Source organism: Oncorhynchus keta, chromosome 1, assembly GCF_023373465.1.
Source record: "Oncorhynchus keta strain PuntledgeMale-10-30-2019 chromosome 1, Oket_V2, whole genome shotgun sequence".
NCBI lineage: Eukaryota > Metazoa > Chordata > Actinopteri > Salmoniformes > Salmonidae > Oncorhynchus > Oncorhynchus keta.
Genome location: NC_068421.1, coordinates 62121895 through 62138746, shown reverse-complemented (window position 1 = coordinate 62138746; position 16852 = coordinate 62121895). Strand labels below are relative to the sequence as shown.

The 16852-nt window shown below is 43.6% G+C and overlaps 1 protein-coding gene across 3 annotated transcripts in view; it reads left to right on the top strand.

Moving 5' to 3' along the window:
• Nucleotides 1–16852, top strand: part of rgl1 (ral guanine nucleotide dissociation stimulator-like 1) — a 48502-nt gene extending 31650 nt beyond the window's left edge. For all 3 annotated transcript variants that reach the window (XM_035780630.1, XM_035780612.1, XM_035780622.2), the window contains exons 3-17: nt 2940–3148; nt 3457–3531; nt 3685–3878; nt 10289–10422; nt 10883–11202; nt 11316–11400; nt 11511–11600; nt 11740–11826; nt 12049–12081; nt 12196–12317; nt 12453–12542; nt 12781–12967; nt 13181–13429; nt 13549–13663; nt 13747–16852. In XM_035780630.1, coding sequence (XP_035636523.1) covers nt 2940–3148; nt 3457–3531; nt 3685–3878; nt 10289–10422; nt 10883–11202; nt 11316–11400; nt 11511–11600; nt 11740–11826; nt 12049–12081; nt 12196–12317; nt 12453–12542; nt 12781–12967; nt 13181–13429; nt 13549–13663; nt 13747–13934 — 2178 coding nt within the window. In that variant the 3' untranslated portion in view covers nt 13935–16852. The remainder of the gene's footprint in view (nt 1–2939; nt 3149–3456; nt 3532–3684; nt 3879–10288; nt 10423–10882; nt 11203–11315; nt 11401–11510; nt 11601–11739; nt 11827–12048; nt 12082–12195; nt 12318–12452; nt 12543–12780; nt 12968–13180; nt 13430–13548; nt 13664–13746) is intronic.

Genomic DNA, 16852 nt, shown 5'->3' with positions numbered 1-16852 from the left:
ATGCACCCTTTCAGTTTGTTTACCAACTCATAGAAGTAGCAGAATGAGAGAATGTACTACTTCAAAATGGAGATGGCCACTATGGCACTGCCCATGCTCGTACAGATGCCATAATGAGACGGGTGCAATGGAGCGTCCTCTAATGATCTCTGTCTGGTTCTAGGTCATTACATGTCATTTCAGCAAGCCTTGACACCCACCATCTGATTTATTCTGAAATTGTTTCTGTAGTTCGAAATCGATAAGAAAAGCATTCCGGAAACATTATTTTGTTGAAGTATAATTTGATCTCTGATAAATTTAAGCTAATTGATTGCACCTAAATTGTCCATTTGAATTTATAGGATTAATGTAATATTCAATAATTATAGTACCTAACATCTGATTTGGACCAAACCTTTTTCTAACAACGACTAAGATATGAGGAATCCAAAGAAGTGTGCCACAAATGCCAAAAAGCATTTGAAATTGTGGCCAGGTAAACAAACCCAAAGCATGGGTTGCTATCATACCTGGCCCATAGACTGCTTACAGGGTAAGAAAAAGAAGAAAAAACATGAATATGTTGTGATTTGGGTGAACTATCCCTTTAACAATGGGGGGATTCTTTAACCTCTTGATCTTAGCCATCCCGGATCCGGGATCGTGACTACACCCTCAGGCTCATTACCATAACGCAACGTTAACGATTTCTAAAAATCGCAAATGAAATGAAATAAATATGCCTGCTCTCAAGCTTAGCCTTTTCTTAACAACACTGTCATCTCAGATTTTCAAAATATGCTTTTGAACCATAGAAAATCAATCATTTGTGTAAGAGAATTGATAGCTAGCATACCATTTAGCGTAGCATTTAGCACGCAACATTTTCACAAAAACCAGAAAAGCAATCAAATAAAATAATTTACCTTTGAAGAACTTCAAATGTTTTCAATGAGGAGACTCTCAGTTACATAGCAGATGTCCAGTTTTTCCTGAAAGATTCTTTGTGTAGGACAAATCGCTCCGTTTTGTACATCACATTTGGCTACCGAAATGAAAATTCAGTCACCAAAACGACAAACTTTTTTCCGAATTAACTCCATAATATCGACCGAAACATGGCAAACGTTGTTTGAATCAATCCTCAAGGTGTTTTGTCACATATGTCTTCATTGATATGCCGTTTGTGGAAGCATGGTTTTTCTCAGAATCCCATGGAAAAATACCAGCAGCTGAGTTTTGCGCACCAATTTCCACGCAGGACACCGTGCGGACACTTGGCAAATGTAGTCTCTTATGGTCAATCTTCCAATGATATGCCTACAAATACGTCACAATGCTGCAGACCCCTTGGGGAAACGATAGAAAGGGCAGGCTCATTCCTGTCGCATTCACAGCCATATAAGGAGATAATGAAAAACAGAGCCTCAGAAATCCTGTTCATTTCCTGGTTGCAGTTTCATCTTGGTTTTGCCTGAAGCTTCTGTTCTAGGGCACTCGCAGTGAATATCTTTGCAGTTCTGGAAATGTTAGTGTTTTCTTTCCAAAGCTATCAATTCCATGCATAGTCGAGCATCTTTTTGCGACAAAATATTTCGCTTAAAACGGGCACGTCTTTTTATCCAAAAATGAAATACTGCCCCTAGAGTATCAAGAGGTTAAAAAACATGTCTAATGGAAAGAACACCACCATCTAGTGGTCAGAACCTGGTATTATCAGGATGTAGGATGGGACATACCCAACAACTTCAATTACTAATTTCTCTGAACAGGGGAAAGAAACCATCACCAAATTCACTGAGAAATCATGACATAGGATTAAGAAACAATACTCTGAGCTGCAGCGGCATACTACTTGTCAAACAGAGAATTGATCCAATATACTCGTTGTGTCTGTGGATGGTTATTGACCACTTCTTTGGAGTCCTCATGTCTTACACATTGTTAGAAAAAAGTTATGTCCAAATAGGATGTTGGGTACTATAATTGTTGAATATTGAATGTTATATTAATCCTAAAAATGAAAATGGTCAATTTGTGTGCAATCAATCAGCTTAATTTCTCAGGGGAAAAAATTATATATATATTTTTTTTGCAGGAATGCTAATCTTATCTGTTTCTAACAAACAAAACGATTTCAGAACAATCTGAGATGGTGGGTGTTGAAATCGTCTTTCATGTGCTTTTTGAAGTGGAACGACCCAACTGCCACCATAATTCTTCTTTCCCTGCATGTTGCATCCTGTTAAAGCAAAGCATATGGATGAGAACAACTACCCCACATTATCATATGGCAGTATACATTTGGAGTGCTTGTTTATTGTAGCCCCTGAGTGGGAGGGAGTGGGAGTTCTGTATATGTGAATGTATGAGTAAGATAGTGAAAACAAGACCATTGTCTGTTCTGTATTTGTCTCTTGGTTGTTGGTGATTGTAATCCCTTCATTTCTTTAGTGGAAAAGCAAGATAATGTAAACAACGAGCCACAGTGCCACACTGGTGCGTTGTTTACTGTTGTGGCACTGCCCATAGAGTGCTATCTGAAGAAATGATATACAAATGTGAATGTATGTGTTTGGTACTTGACAGTCAGTACATTTGTGGTGAGGTTTTTACCAGAGAGCAGTACTGACTTTGAGAGTTGGGAGCTACTGTGAGTTGGACTGAGTCTGCTGTCCTCTTTGCCTCTCTCTCAGCCAGAGGACAGGGTGGAGGAGGGGTGCTCCACTCTGTGATTAGAAGCAGATTGGAGAGTTTCCTGTTTTAGTGTGCTAGCAGCACCAAATATCTCTCTCCTCTCTTCTAATTGTTCTCCCAGCAGACACAATACTCGGACACATCTGCTTAAGAATGAAATATAGGGTACCTTTTGTCTCAACACCTCTCTCTCTCCCTCCATTTCTCTCCTCGTTCTCATGGTTCTAATCCTTGGTTCTTCCAATCTTGTCTGATCACAGGCTGATGGGGACCGGCTGCCCCCTGGCCACACAGTGAGCCAGCTGGAAACCTGTAAGATCCGGAGTATCCGTGCGGGAACGCTGGAACGGCTGGTGGAGACCCTGCTGACGGCGTTCGGGGACAATGACCTCACTTACACCAGCATCTTCCTGTCCACGTACCGCGCCTTCGCCAGCACACACACTGTGCTGCAGCTGCTGTTGGACAAGTACGTCTGGGTCTGGGGGCTGTAGTGTACAGCAGAGGCTGGCAACTCCTGGTCCTAGTGGGCCCAAGTGTGTTCAGGCTTTTCTCCCAGCCATAGTGCTATAAGACCTGGTTCAAATAATTTAGCTAATCAACATGATTTTTATGAGGTCAATTTTATGTAAAAGTGTTGGGCTGTGACACACTGTGACTGAAGAACACTGCCGCTCTACATTGAGAGGCTCAGGAAACCTATTGGTCTCACTTCTTTTACAGACTGATGGTAGACATTGATGCTGAAATGTTATTTTATCTTGTTCTTTTTCTCAGATATGGAATTCCAGAGGATAGTGAAGGACAGATGGAGCGATGTAGACCCTCTGAAACCAAAGGGGCTGTTCCAACGTAAGATTTCTCAACATCTCTCACTTTCTTAGTCTGTCTGTCTGGGTTGTTACTGTGTAGCTCCTCAGTCTGCCTTTCCCTCTGTCAGCAGCAGCTTGCTCCCAGCAGGCTTCCTTGACTTTATCTCTGCCCCCCTTCCCTCATCACCCTCAGTGCCCTGGCCTCCATCCTTCGAGTCTGGCTGGACCAGTGTCCAGAGGACTTCCAGGAGCCTCCATCTTACCCCTGCCTCCACAGAGTCATGGCCTATCTACAGAGGGCCCTGCCTGGATCGGAGCCCATTCGTAGAGCCCAGAGTCTACTGGGGCAGCTACAAGCTGAGGCCAGTCTGGATCCAGACTCCGAGGGTGGGTGAACAGTCTAAGATATCTAGTTAATTAGTACTCTATCCTCCCTCAATTCTTTAGTCTTTTTATCTGTCTCTATCCCTCTACCCATCTCTTTCTCTCCATTGGGCGTGTGTGAGACACATTTGACCCTCTTCACACGCCACACCTCATTTCTCATGCATTTAAAAAAATGCATTTCTGATTAATACAGTGTCTGTTCCGCGTTAACTTTTCAATTGTGCCTCCAAATCGGCATATGCGCCTGCAATTCTACAGTTGAAGTCTGAAGTTTACACACAACTTAGACAAATATATTTAATGTTTTTTCACAATTCCTGACATTTAATCCTAGTAAAAATCCCCTGTCTTAATTCATTTAGGATCACCACTTTATTTTTAGAATGTGTAATATCAGAATAATAGTAGAGTGATTTTATTTCAGCTTTTATTTCTTTCATCACATTCCCAGTGGGTCAGAAGTTTACATGCACTCAATTTGGTAGCATTGCCTTTAAATTGTTTAACTTGGGTCAAATGTTTCGGGTAGGATTCCACAAGCTTCCCACAATAAGTTGGGTGAATTTTGGCCCATTCCTCCTGACAGAGCTGGTGTAACTGAGTGAGGTTTGTAGGCCTCCTTGCTCGCACACGCTTTTTCAGTTCTGCCCACAAATTTTCCATAGGTTTGCGGTCAGGGCTTTGTGATGGCCACTCCAATACCTTGACTTTGTTGTCAAGCACCCCCACAACATGATGCTGCCACCCCCGTGCTTCACAGTTGATGGTGTTCTTCGGCTTGCAAGCCTCCCCTTTTTTCCTCCAAACATAACGATGGTCATTATGGCCAAACAGTTTTATTTTTGTTTCATCAGACCAGAGGACCTTTCTCCAAAAAGTACAATCTTTGTCCTCATGTGCAGTTGCAAACAGTAGTCTGGCTTTTTTATGGCGGTTTTGGAGTTGCTTCTTCCTTGCAAAGCGGCTTTTCAGGTTATGTCGATATAGGACTCGTTTTACTGTGGATATAGATACTTTTGTACCTGTTTCCTCCAGCATCTTCACAAGGTCCTTTGCTGTTGTTCTGGGATTGATTTGAACTTTTCACACCAAAGTACGTTCATCTCTAGGAGACAGAAGACGTCTCCTTCCTGAGCGGTATGATGGCTGCGTGGTCCCAAGGTGTTTATACTTGTGTACTATTGTTTGTACAGATGAACGTGGTGCCTTCAGGCGTTTGGAAATTGCTCCCAAGGATGAACCAGACTTGTGGAGGTCTACACATTTTTTTCATGAGGTCTTTGCCGGTTTCTTTTGATTTTCCCACGATGCCAAGCAAAGAGGCACTGAGTTTGAAGGTAGGCCTTGAAATACATCCACAGGTACAGTGCCTACTCACCCTGAACACACCATCCCCACTGTCAAACATGGTGGTGGCAGCATCATGGTTTGGGCCTGCTTTTCCTCAGCAGGGACAGGGAAGATGGTTAAAATTGATGGGAAGATGGATGGAGCCAAATACAGGACCATTCTGGAAAACCTGATGGAGTCTGCAAAAGACCTGAGACTGGGACGGAGATTTGTCTTCCAACAAGACAATGATCCAAAACATAAAGCAAAATCTACAATGGAATGGTTCAAAAATAAACATATCCAGGTGTTAGAATGGCCAAGTCAAAGTCCAGACCTGAATCCAATCGAGAATCTGTGGAAAGAACTGAAAACTGCTGTTCACAAATGCTCTCCATCCAACCTCACTGAGCTCGAGCTGTTTTGCAAGGAGGAATGGGAAAAAATGTCAGTCTCTCGATGTGCAAAATTGATAGAGACATACCCCAAGCGACTTACAACTGTAATCGCAGCAAAAGGTGGCGCTACAAATTATTAACTTAAGGGGGCTGAATAATTTTGCACGCCCAATTTTTCCGTTTTTGATTTGTTAAAGTTTGAAATATCCAATAAATGTCGTTCCACTTCATGATTGTGTTCCACCTGTTGTTGATTCTTCACAAAAAAATACAGTTTTATATCTTTATGTTTGAAGCCTGAAATGTGGCAAAAGGTCGCAAAGTTCAAGGGGGCCGAATACTTTCGCAAGGCACTGTACATCTCCAATTGACTCAAATGATGTCAATTAGCCTATCAGAAGCTTCTAAAGCCATGACATAATTGTTGGGAATTTTCCAAGCTGTTTAAAGGCACAGTCAACTTAGTGTATGTCAACTTCTGACCCACTGGAATTGTGATACAGTGAATTATACGTGAAATAATCTGTCTGTAGACAATTGTTCTAAAAATGACTTGTGTCATGCACAAAGTAGATGTCCTAACCAACTTGCCAGAACTATAGTTTGTTAACAAGAAATGTGTGGAGTTGTATGTAAACGTCCGACTTCAACTGTATATCATAAGTGTTGTAACTGCAGCACCTTCACCCGGGAGATCCATAATTTTCCTACCTCCACATTGTGACCGCAGCAGATTGATTGTGATTGCCTGTGATTAGTTTAGTGAGGGTCCAGGACCAAGGCGATTGGATGCCTGTTGGTAAAAACAAAATGTCCCTCATGATTAGCGTGGAGCAGCTTTTCTATGGGAGCACCACGGCACACTGGACTGGCACTTTGGTTCTCCGCTGATCAAAGTTTGTGAACAACATTTTCAGAAGAGCAGCACGGCAACTTGTAGCGCTGTTTTCTACGCATTATTGTCAACAAGGGAATTTGCGTTTGGTGTAGGGGCCGATTTAAGCTATGTCCTCTTATCTTCAGGATATTTTAATCTCTGTTTTAATTTATTTTGTATTTTACAATAGCTGCTGTAAGTCAGAACAATTGCCATCCCCTACAATGGACTAAAAAAGGAAAATGTGCTATGTTGAAATGCCCCTTGCCTCAAATATTCTGTTTTGTAATTTTAGTATTGTGCCCAAGATGGTAGACACAAATGGAAAATATATTGCCTATGTAGAGTAAGATGATGGCAAGGTTTTGCAAATCAGCCTCAAAACACCTGAAGATTGATATTCATGAATTTTTTTCTTGAATGTGGGCTACTGTGCAGAAATCAAATGAAGTCACATTAATATATTGAAACCCCCAGATCAGGGGTGGCCAACCCCCTTGGAGTGCTACTTCTAGGCAGGATTTTCTACGGCCCTATTTTAAAGGGATAGTTCACACAAATGAATGACATATTTACATGTTTGTTTCTTAAGGAGAGTCTGCAATCCATCCTATGGTTAGCCACTGCCGCCAACCATTAATATTAGCTATTTTTCTTTGTATTTCCAACCCTTTTTTTCTCCCCAATTTCATGGTATCCAATTGGTAGTTAGTCTTGTCTCATCGCTGCAACTCCCATACGGACTGGCGAAGGTCGAGAGCCATGCGTCCTCCAAAACACAACCCAAACACGCCGCACTGCTTCTTGACATAATGCCATCCAACCCGGAAGCCAGCCACACCAATGTGTCGGAGGAAACACACTACACCTGGCGACTGTATCAGCGTGCACGGAGCCTGGCCCGCCACAGGAGTCACTAGTGCGTGATGAGACAAGGATAACCCTGCCGTCCAAACCCTCCCTAACCCGGACGACGCTGGGCCAATTGTGCGCCACCCCATGGGACTCCCGGTTGTGGCTGGCTGCGACAGAGCCTGGACTTGAACCCAGAATCTCTAGTGGCACAGTTGGCACTGCGATGCAGTGCCTTAGACCACTGCTCCACTCAGGAGGCCAATATTAGCATTTTCTAACCAAAAACCAATGTAATTCAATGTTACCTAGCTAGCATACTCTAAATTTCATGCCCAAATAATTTCAGAGTAACTTCAAACCAAGTCATTTTGAGTGTGTATTTGTGGACTACAGGAAAAGGAGGGCCAAGCATGCCCCCATTCTCATCGACGGGGCTGTAGTGAAGGTCTAGAGCTTCAAGTTCCTTGGTGTCACATCAACTACAAACTATCATGGTGCAAACACACCAAGAAAGTCTTGAAGAGGGCACGACAACCCCTATTCCCCCTCAGGACACAGAAAATATTTGGCATGGCTCCTCAGACACTCAGTTCTACAGCTGCACCATCGAGAGCATTCTGACTGGTTGCATCACCGCCTGGTATGGCAACTGCTCAACATCTGACCGGAAGGCGCTATAGAAGGTATTGCTTACGTCTCAGTACATCACCGGGGCCAAGCTTCCTGCCATCCAGGACCTCTATACCAGGCGGTGTCAGAGGAAGGCACTAAAAATTGCCAAAGACTCCAACCACACTAGTCATAGACTGTTCTCTCTGCTACTGCATGGCAAGCAGTACCAGAGTGCCAAGTCTAGGGCCAAAAGGCCCCTTAACAGTTTCTACTCCCAAGCCATAAGACTACTTGACAGCTAATCAAATGGTTACCTGGGTCTATTTGCCTTTTTATTTTATTTGTTTTATGCTGCTGCTACTTGCTGTTTATTATCTATGCATTGTTATTTTACCTCTACCGACATGTACATAAACTCGGCAAAAAATAAACGTCCCTTTTTCAGGACCCTGTCTTTCAAAGATAATTTGTAAAAATCCAAATAACTTCACAGATCTTCATTGCAAAGGGTTTAAACACTGTTTCCCATGCTTGTTCAATGAACCATAAACAATGAACATGCACCTGTGGAACGGTCATTAAGACATTAACAGCTAACAGCTTAAGCAATTACGGTCACAGTTATGAAAACTTAGGACACTAAAGAGGCCTTTCTACTGACTCTGAAAAACATCAAAAGAAAGAAGCCCAGGGTCCCTGCTCATCTGTGTGAATTTGCCTCAGGCATGCTGCAAGGAGGCATGAGGACTGCAGATATGGCCAGGGCAATAAATTGCATTGTCCGTACTGTGAGACGCCTAAGACAGCGCTACAGGGAGACAGGATGGACAACTAATTGTCCTCACTGTGGCAGACCACATGTAACACCTGCACAGGATCGGTATATCCGAACATCACACCTGCGGGACAGTACAGGATGGCAACAACAACTGCCTGAGTTACACCAGGCGCACAATCCCTCCATCAGTGCTCAGACTGTCTGCAATAGGCTGAGCGAGGCTGGACTGAGTGGTGGAGGCCTGTTGTAAGGCAAGGTCTTCACCAGACATCACTGGCAACAACGTCGCTTATAGGCACAAACTCGCCGTCACTGGACCAGACAGGACTGGCAAAAAGTACTCTTCGCTGATGAGTCGAGGTTTTGTCTCACCAGGGGTGATGGACAGAATCGCTTTTATCGTGGAAGGAATGAGCGCTACACCGAGGCCTGTACTCTGGAGCAGGATTGATTTGGAGGTGGAGGGTCCGTCATGGTCTGGGGCGGTCTGTCACAGCATCATCTGACTGAGCTTGTTGTCATTGCAGGCAATCTCATCGCTGTGTGTTACAGGGAAGACATCATGTGGTACCCTTCCTGCAGGCTCATCCTGACATGACCCTCCAGCATTGCAATGCCACCAGCCATACTGCTCGTTCTGTGTGTGATTTCAAGACAGGAATGTCAGTGTTCTGCCATGGCCAGCAAAGAGTCCGGATTTCAATATCATTGAACATGCCTGGGACCTGTTGGATCGGAGGGTGAGTGCTAGGGCCATTCACCCCCCCAGAAATGCCCTGGAACTTGCAGGTGCCTTGGTGGAAGAGTGGGGTAACATCTCACAGCAAGAGCTGCCAAATCTGGTGCAGTCCATGAGAAGGAGATGCACTGCGATACTTAATGCAGCTGGTGACCACACCAGGTACTGAATGTTACTTTTGATTTTGACCCTTTGTTCAGGGACACATTATTCCACTTCTGTTAGTCACATGTCTGTGGAAATTGTTCAGTTTGTCTCAGTTGTTGAATCTTGTTATGTTCATACAAATATTTACACATGTTAAGTTTGCTGAAAAATAAACGCAGTTGACAATGAGAGGACGTTTTCTTTTTTTGCTGAGTTTATTACCTCAATGACCTCGACTAACCTGTACCCCCGCACATTGACTCGGTACCCCCTGTGTGTATATGCCTTGTTATTTTGTTACTTTTTTTCTTTATTTAGTAAATATTTTCTTATCTTATGTTTCTTAATTGCATTGTTGGTTTAAGTACTTTGCTAGTAAGCATTTCACAGTCAGTTCTACACCTGTTGTATTTGGTACATGTGACAATTATTTTTTTTTTGCAAACTAAGATAATCTTGAATAATAATAAAAACCATATATATATATTCCACCCTGGTCATGGGCCTAAGCCATATGAAAATATGTAGAAATGCAGAAAATGAACTTAAACCCAGGCTAGGGGTTTGAGCCAATGACATTCACGAAAGGAGATAGCTTGGAGTGCGATCTTCAAAAGTTGGTAACCCTGCCATCATGAATGAAATCATTAATCTGATAATTTCTCCTCCTCGTAGGTTTCTCTGGTGGTTTCCATGGCAACAGCTCCTTCTGCCTGGGTGAGGATGAGGAAGTGGAGATCGAGGTCCAGGAAGACTTCCTGTCATTTGATGCAGATTTGGTGGCCGAGCAGCTAACCTATATGGATGCGGTAAGAGAGGCTGAGGGAGGCTGGGTGGGAGTATGGGTTTCCAATGTATTTGAACAATATAGGATAAATATACATTATAAAGTAACTGTCCAGTATTACCATATTTCTATGAAATACGACCTATAAATAATTATAATATGAGTGGAGTAGTTTTCCCTTTTAAAAATGATAATTAAGTAGGCTATAAATCAGCTTTTCTGTGTTATGGTGTGTGCGGACCCCAGCCAATGAGCCAACATGACTTCATGTTCTATGAGGAAATAGCAAGCATTTTTATGATACAAGTTTTTGAGGTGTGTTTATGCAATTTATGCTTTGGCCACATACAATATTTTGGTATGCGTTAACAGAATATTTAAAAAGTAAAAAAATATTTTAAAAGTTTTTAAAGTAATATTTTCACTGGACAGTTACTTCAAAAGATTGAATACTAATAGTGTCATTGTTTGTCTGTTTCCAGTTGTTGTTTAAGAAGGTGGTTCCTCACCACTGTCTGGGTTCCATCTGGTCCCAGAGGGATAAGAAGCAAAACAAGCACAGTGCTTCCACCATCCGTGCCACCATCACACAGTTCAATGCTGTGGCAGCATGTGTGGTCAGCACCATACTGCACCGACGCCAGATCCGCCCGCACCTCAGGGCACGGGTCATCCAGCGCTGGATAGACGTCGCTCAGGAGTGTCGCATGCGTAAGAACTTCTCCTCGTTGCACGCCATCGTATCTGCACTGCAGTCCAACCCACTCTACAGACTGAAGAGGGCCTGGTCCTGCGTGCACAAGTGGGTCTTTCACAAGCTGAATGCATATGAACTGATCAGTCACTCACAACTCATGTGATAGAGTTCTTATGCATTCTAGATTTAATTCTAACCTTTCTCTGTCATTTCCACAGAGACGGCATCTCTACGTTCGAGGAACTATCAGACATCTTCTCAGATCACAACAACTACCTGACCAGCCGAGAGCTGCTGATGCGGGTGAGACTGCTCTGGGAATGCCTGCATACCAGACATTGTGGATTTTGAGGAAGTGGTTAATTGATGATGAATTGATTGATTTTAGTAGTGATTTAATATTTCCCCTACAGGAGGGCACCTCTAAGTTTGCCAATCTGGAAGGCTGTGCTAAGGAGCACCAGAAACGCATTCACAAACGACTCCAGCTGCAGAAGGAAATGGTGAGCGATGGAGCAAGCTACAAGCCACTATGGGTTCGCGGCCCTGTTTGTTTCCTTTTCGGGAAGGGGGTAAAAGTGAGTAGCTTAGCTGTGCTTTCTGATTGGTATGTTTTAACCTATGCTTTGTCTCTCCTCCCAGGGTGCCATGCAGGGGACGATACCTTACCTGGGCACCTTCCTGACAGACCTGACCATGTTAGATACTGCTCTACCAGACCTAGTAGAGGTGAGCCTTACTATCATCCTACTCACTCCTTCTGTTTGGGTGTAGAGACTCTGGTTGTAGAGACTTGTGTGTTGTGACCACTGTTTGCAACTAGAGCATGAGTTTCCATGAGTATGTGAGGAATTAGTTTGGCAGTTTTTGGAGAAGTACACTGCTGTTTGTCTAGCCAGCCCAGCGTGGGATGAGAGTTCAGTCTTTCAGTGTCCTCTGTGTCTTCTGCAGGGTGGGCTCATCAACTTTGAGAAGAGACGGAGGGTGAGTGTCATTTTCAACCTGTTTGTAAACCACTAATTAGGTGATTAGGAAAAGTCATTAATGTTGGTAGTGTCAGCTCAATTGACATGATTGACATTGACCTCTCTCTTGCAGGAGTTTGAGGTGATTGCTCAGATCAAGCTGCTGCAGTCTGCATGTAACAGCTACTGTCTGAGTGCTGACGTTGCCTTCCTGCGCTGGTTCAAGAGCCAGCCACAGCACAGTGAGGAGGAAAGGTACAAACCTCATCAATCATTCACACTATATATACATCACTGGATCAGCTCTTGCTATCCTCTCTTTCTGATTGTTTCTTAGGCTAAGTGGACTGATAGCAGTGATGTCATGATTCTTTTCGGTTTCTCTTGCAGCTATGCTATGTCTTGTGACATTGAAGGAGTGGGAGACAGCAGTCCTACTTCACCCAAACCCCGCAAGAGCATGGTCAAGAGACTTAGCCTGTAAGCACACTCTAGAGGAATTATAACATATGCTGTACTTAATATTTTGATTTACAATAAATCTACCCTGAATAATATAGACATTATTGTAATGGTGTAGAATTCTACAATCAGTTGTGGAGCCTTTGCCATAATATTGATGTTTTAACAGAATTCCATTAAATCATTTTTTATATTAGATCTATCTGACACATTTTTTGTTTTGTGATGTTTTTTTGTTGACATTCTTCTCTGTCAGACTGTTCCTGGGTGTAGACTCCTCGGCAGCGAGTTCCCCGTTGAGGGAAACACCTCGGTCGCCCCCTACTGGCAGCTCTGGGGAGAGCATGGACTCAGTAAGTGTGTCGTCTAGTGACTCCAGCCCTTCAGAAAGCGATGGCATGGCCATGACCCCTATACACACCTCCGACACTCAGCAGAACAAGGTATGGCACTAAGATACTTCACCTTTTTTGCCTTGATACATTTTTGTTGTATTTAGTTGGTGAGGTTTTTGCACAAGCCCTATTGTTTTATTTTCTTTCTATTCTGTGTTTTGTTTACCAATTGTGTGCAAATAAAGTAATAATTATTTCCAAAAGGCTGGCAATATGAAGGTCGTATATGTGCTAATTACTGTGCTTCATCTGTCTCTCCAGTTGTCCGAGTCTTCTTCCTGTACTTCTCTCCACTCCATGGACACCACCTCATCATCAGCCAGTGTTCCAGTGACCCCGGCCTCTCCCTCTCTCCCCGGGCCACCCTGCATGCACCGTCGCTCTGTCTCCCTGACACCCATGTCCCCCTCCTCCCCCCTGCCCCCGGCCTACAACACCCAGGCCCAGGATGCCTGCATCATCAGAGTCAGCCTGGAGCAGGGCAATGGCAACCTCTACAAGAGCATCCTGGTACGTCTCATGTTAAGATGTGAGATTATGAAAAATGTCTTCTAAAGCTGTTTCAGAAGTGACGATTCATCCTGATTTTGATTTAATTTTGATATTAAAATATGTTGTTTCCTCCCCAGTTGACAAGTCAGGATAAGACTCCAGCAGTGATTTCTAGAGCTCTGGCCAAACACAACCTGGAGAGTGAGCCTGGGGAGGGATATGAGCTGGTGCAGGTCATCTCTGACGAGAGAGGTACAACATTCTCCCTGACACTCTTTTTAGCTTTTGAGTTGTGATGATGTGAAAAAGTCACTTAAAAAAACTTCCTTTTTCAGAGCTGGTGATTCCAGACAACGCCAACGTATTTTACGCCATGAACACCTCAGCCAATTTTGACTTCCTGCTGCGTGTGCGAGGCACTGCGGGGAGGCCGGTCCAGCTGAGAAGTCGCTGCGCCTCCACACTCCCCCGCGCCCAGCAGCGCTCCAGCCTGTCTCTGCGCCTCAGCAAGGTCACACTGTGACTCCCAGGACAGGGGCACAAGGACTGGAGGGACCACAGACTGGAGGGGGTGGGAGACTGAGACGGAAGCATGGGGGAGTGAGTTGAAGTCAATGAGACTCTGAATACCCTATTCCCAAAACACCTGTCCCCAATCGGACCCCCACCTCTCAGTGCCCACATACATCCCCCAACTCCAGAAGCAGCCTGTGACCTTCCAATCCCTGTCCCTACCACCCCCCAAACCCTATGGACTATTATGGATGTGTAGTGGGACTTCAGTGCCATATAGAATATAGATGCCTTTGGCAGAGCGAGACAGTGCTCCCCCTCCCCGCAACCTTCCGCTCTCCACATGAAGAGGTTTTGCACATGCAGGAGGAGTGACTCCTGCCCTCCATCAGTATTCAGCTTTTTTTTAATCAACTCTCTTCTTTCCTGTGATGCCTGTTATGTTTCCCATTCAGAGGGAGATGGGAAGGAGAGTGAGACTGCGATGTCCAGTCCTGTTGCCTTTATTAATGATGATGAACTCCTGTGTCAGTATTAATCTGGGTGATTGATTGACAGGAGCTGTGTGATGTCACTATCTTTCTTCTATGTTTCCTTCAACTCATTGTGTGCACTGTGTGTAACACACCGGACTGCGCTTCTAATATTCTGAGCTGTGTGACGAATACCATTATAGAGGCATTCTGATAGGTTCCTACTTGGTTTTAACAAGTCCTTTCCTTTTGAAATTGCTTAGCTGTCCTATCTCATCTGTAGGGTAGTAGTGACACGTAGGATGGGTCTCTATGTGAGGCCCGGATTGAGTGGCCTGCCGCGCTGATTAGCAGTCCTGATAGAGATGCACTTGTTGTTGGCTAGGTGACGTCAGGAGGTGGGAAATGGGTGGAATGAGTGACCTGCTCTTCTTCTTTTCACCTCTGCACAAAATGAAGTATAGTTTTGTTTTCCTCTGATGTTTTTTACAGGGCAGAAGAAAAAAGTATATGTATCAAACTTGGAGAGGGTTCCAAAGGATGATGTTCTTAAATGATATGTGAATTCAGATTGTCAGAAAGAAGACGGTGCCAGATTTGCTGTGCTTCATTTGGAATCGTGACAGAGGGACAGACTCCCACTCCAGTGCTCAGTGGGTGCACATTACTTTAATGAGCACTGGGGCTTATTCAGGAGGGTGCAGGGTTAAGGTCTATCTGCTGAACACTCCGTCACTTATCATGTGCACTTGGGTGGAGTCAATTTTTTTTAGAGCAGCACCGTTTGGCAACATGATACCCTCGCTGGTCCATGTGTTCCTAGATTTATAAACATTCACAAGGCTGCAATAGCAGAGATTTTCTTCCCATTTGTGAAAAAACGAAGAATCACATTGAAAACTACCACCGTTGGCTAATTTAAAAGAAAACCAACTGCATTTTTTAATAATAGCTAAATCTAATGAAAGTTTCGGTTTGTTTTACATTACCTCATTTTGTGCCTGCCAGTTGGCTATAGGCTAAAAACAGCAAGCTAGCCTTTCCATCTTCCCACATCTCCCCAATTTATAATTAAATAAATGCCCTGGCAAATATTCTTATACTTGCCAGTGTAACCTACAACATTATTCCAGTTTAATCTGCTGCTTGAATGTATTCGCTCCCATATCAGCTAAAAATAGAATGTCGTCATTTTTGCTCATGGAGAAAAAGCACATGGCTAGCAGCTGTTTTACCATTTAGAAGTAGCCTAAAATCAAGTAATTACTTCTAAACAAAATATGGTTTGTGGGGGGATTCTAATAAGGCTATAATGTTTATGGTTTGAACAGTCGCAGAGATTACATTTAGTTATCAATGCAAAATAGGCTACTTTAGTTCTTAGCATCAGATCACTTTTGTTTTCACGGATTTATAGCAACACTGGTGCTTATTTTTTTTAGAGCAAATTGATCATGTAGAGTTAATTATTTAGTGAAACCAGTGGTGTAGTGAAGGGTAAATGTTTTGCGGGAAAATTAATTCAACGTATAAGGAGCTTGACTTTTTTCACAGCAACCCCACTTTTTTTCTACCACTACATCAGTGTGTGAAACAGCTTTGTGCCAAAAGAGATAGGAACAAAATCACATTTTTGGGGTTCAATTTCAACCAAGTAAATTTGGTGGTAAAATACAGCCTCATTATCTACACAACAGTGCCCCCGAGCCTCACAAAAGGAATAATATGCTGCATTTCAACGTTTTTGTGGAGAGAATCGGCGTAGCAAGCGACTAGGTAGGCTTACGTACTACAAGGAGCCGCCCATTTTGAGGTGAAAAATGACATTCAAGTACTGCGTTGCGCTCTGTTTGCATAAACGTTCAGATGGAAATTGTCATTCGGAATAGGCAGTCATGTCTGCTCTTACAACAGTCTCAACATTACACCTGTGCACCGAGCCTCAGCCAACCACTCACTACCAATAGTTTGAGTCACAAACTATATGAAGAAAATAAATCACACCAGCCCACACTATGACACTAACTCAGTTCCTCCTGTGCCCAGGCCTCTACACACACACACACACACACACACACCTCCCACTTTAACAGAAACCCTTACTGGCTCCCACACACTGCCTAACCAGCATTAACACCACCACCCCATCGGTCACACACACACACACACACACACACACACTGAATGCTGTCCCTCCTGTGCCATAAATGCCTATTCTCTCCTTGCACACTGTGGTTATAACACTCGTTCTCTAATACTGACATTCTGGCCATCTCACTGAACACAGTGTACTGATCTGTTATTGGTCATACTAAAGGCTGGGCAAGGTTTACTCTGTGGTCGATTTCCTCCTATCTTGATTCTCATTCAGCACTTGTGATTTTTCTCTCATGAACTTTGTGTACTTCTTCACTGCCAAAGAATTCTCTACCTAAATAAATTATTATTACTATGA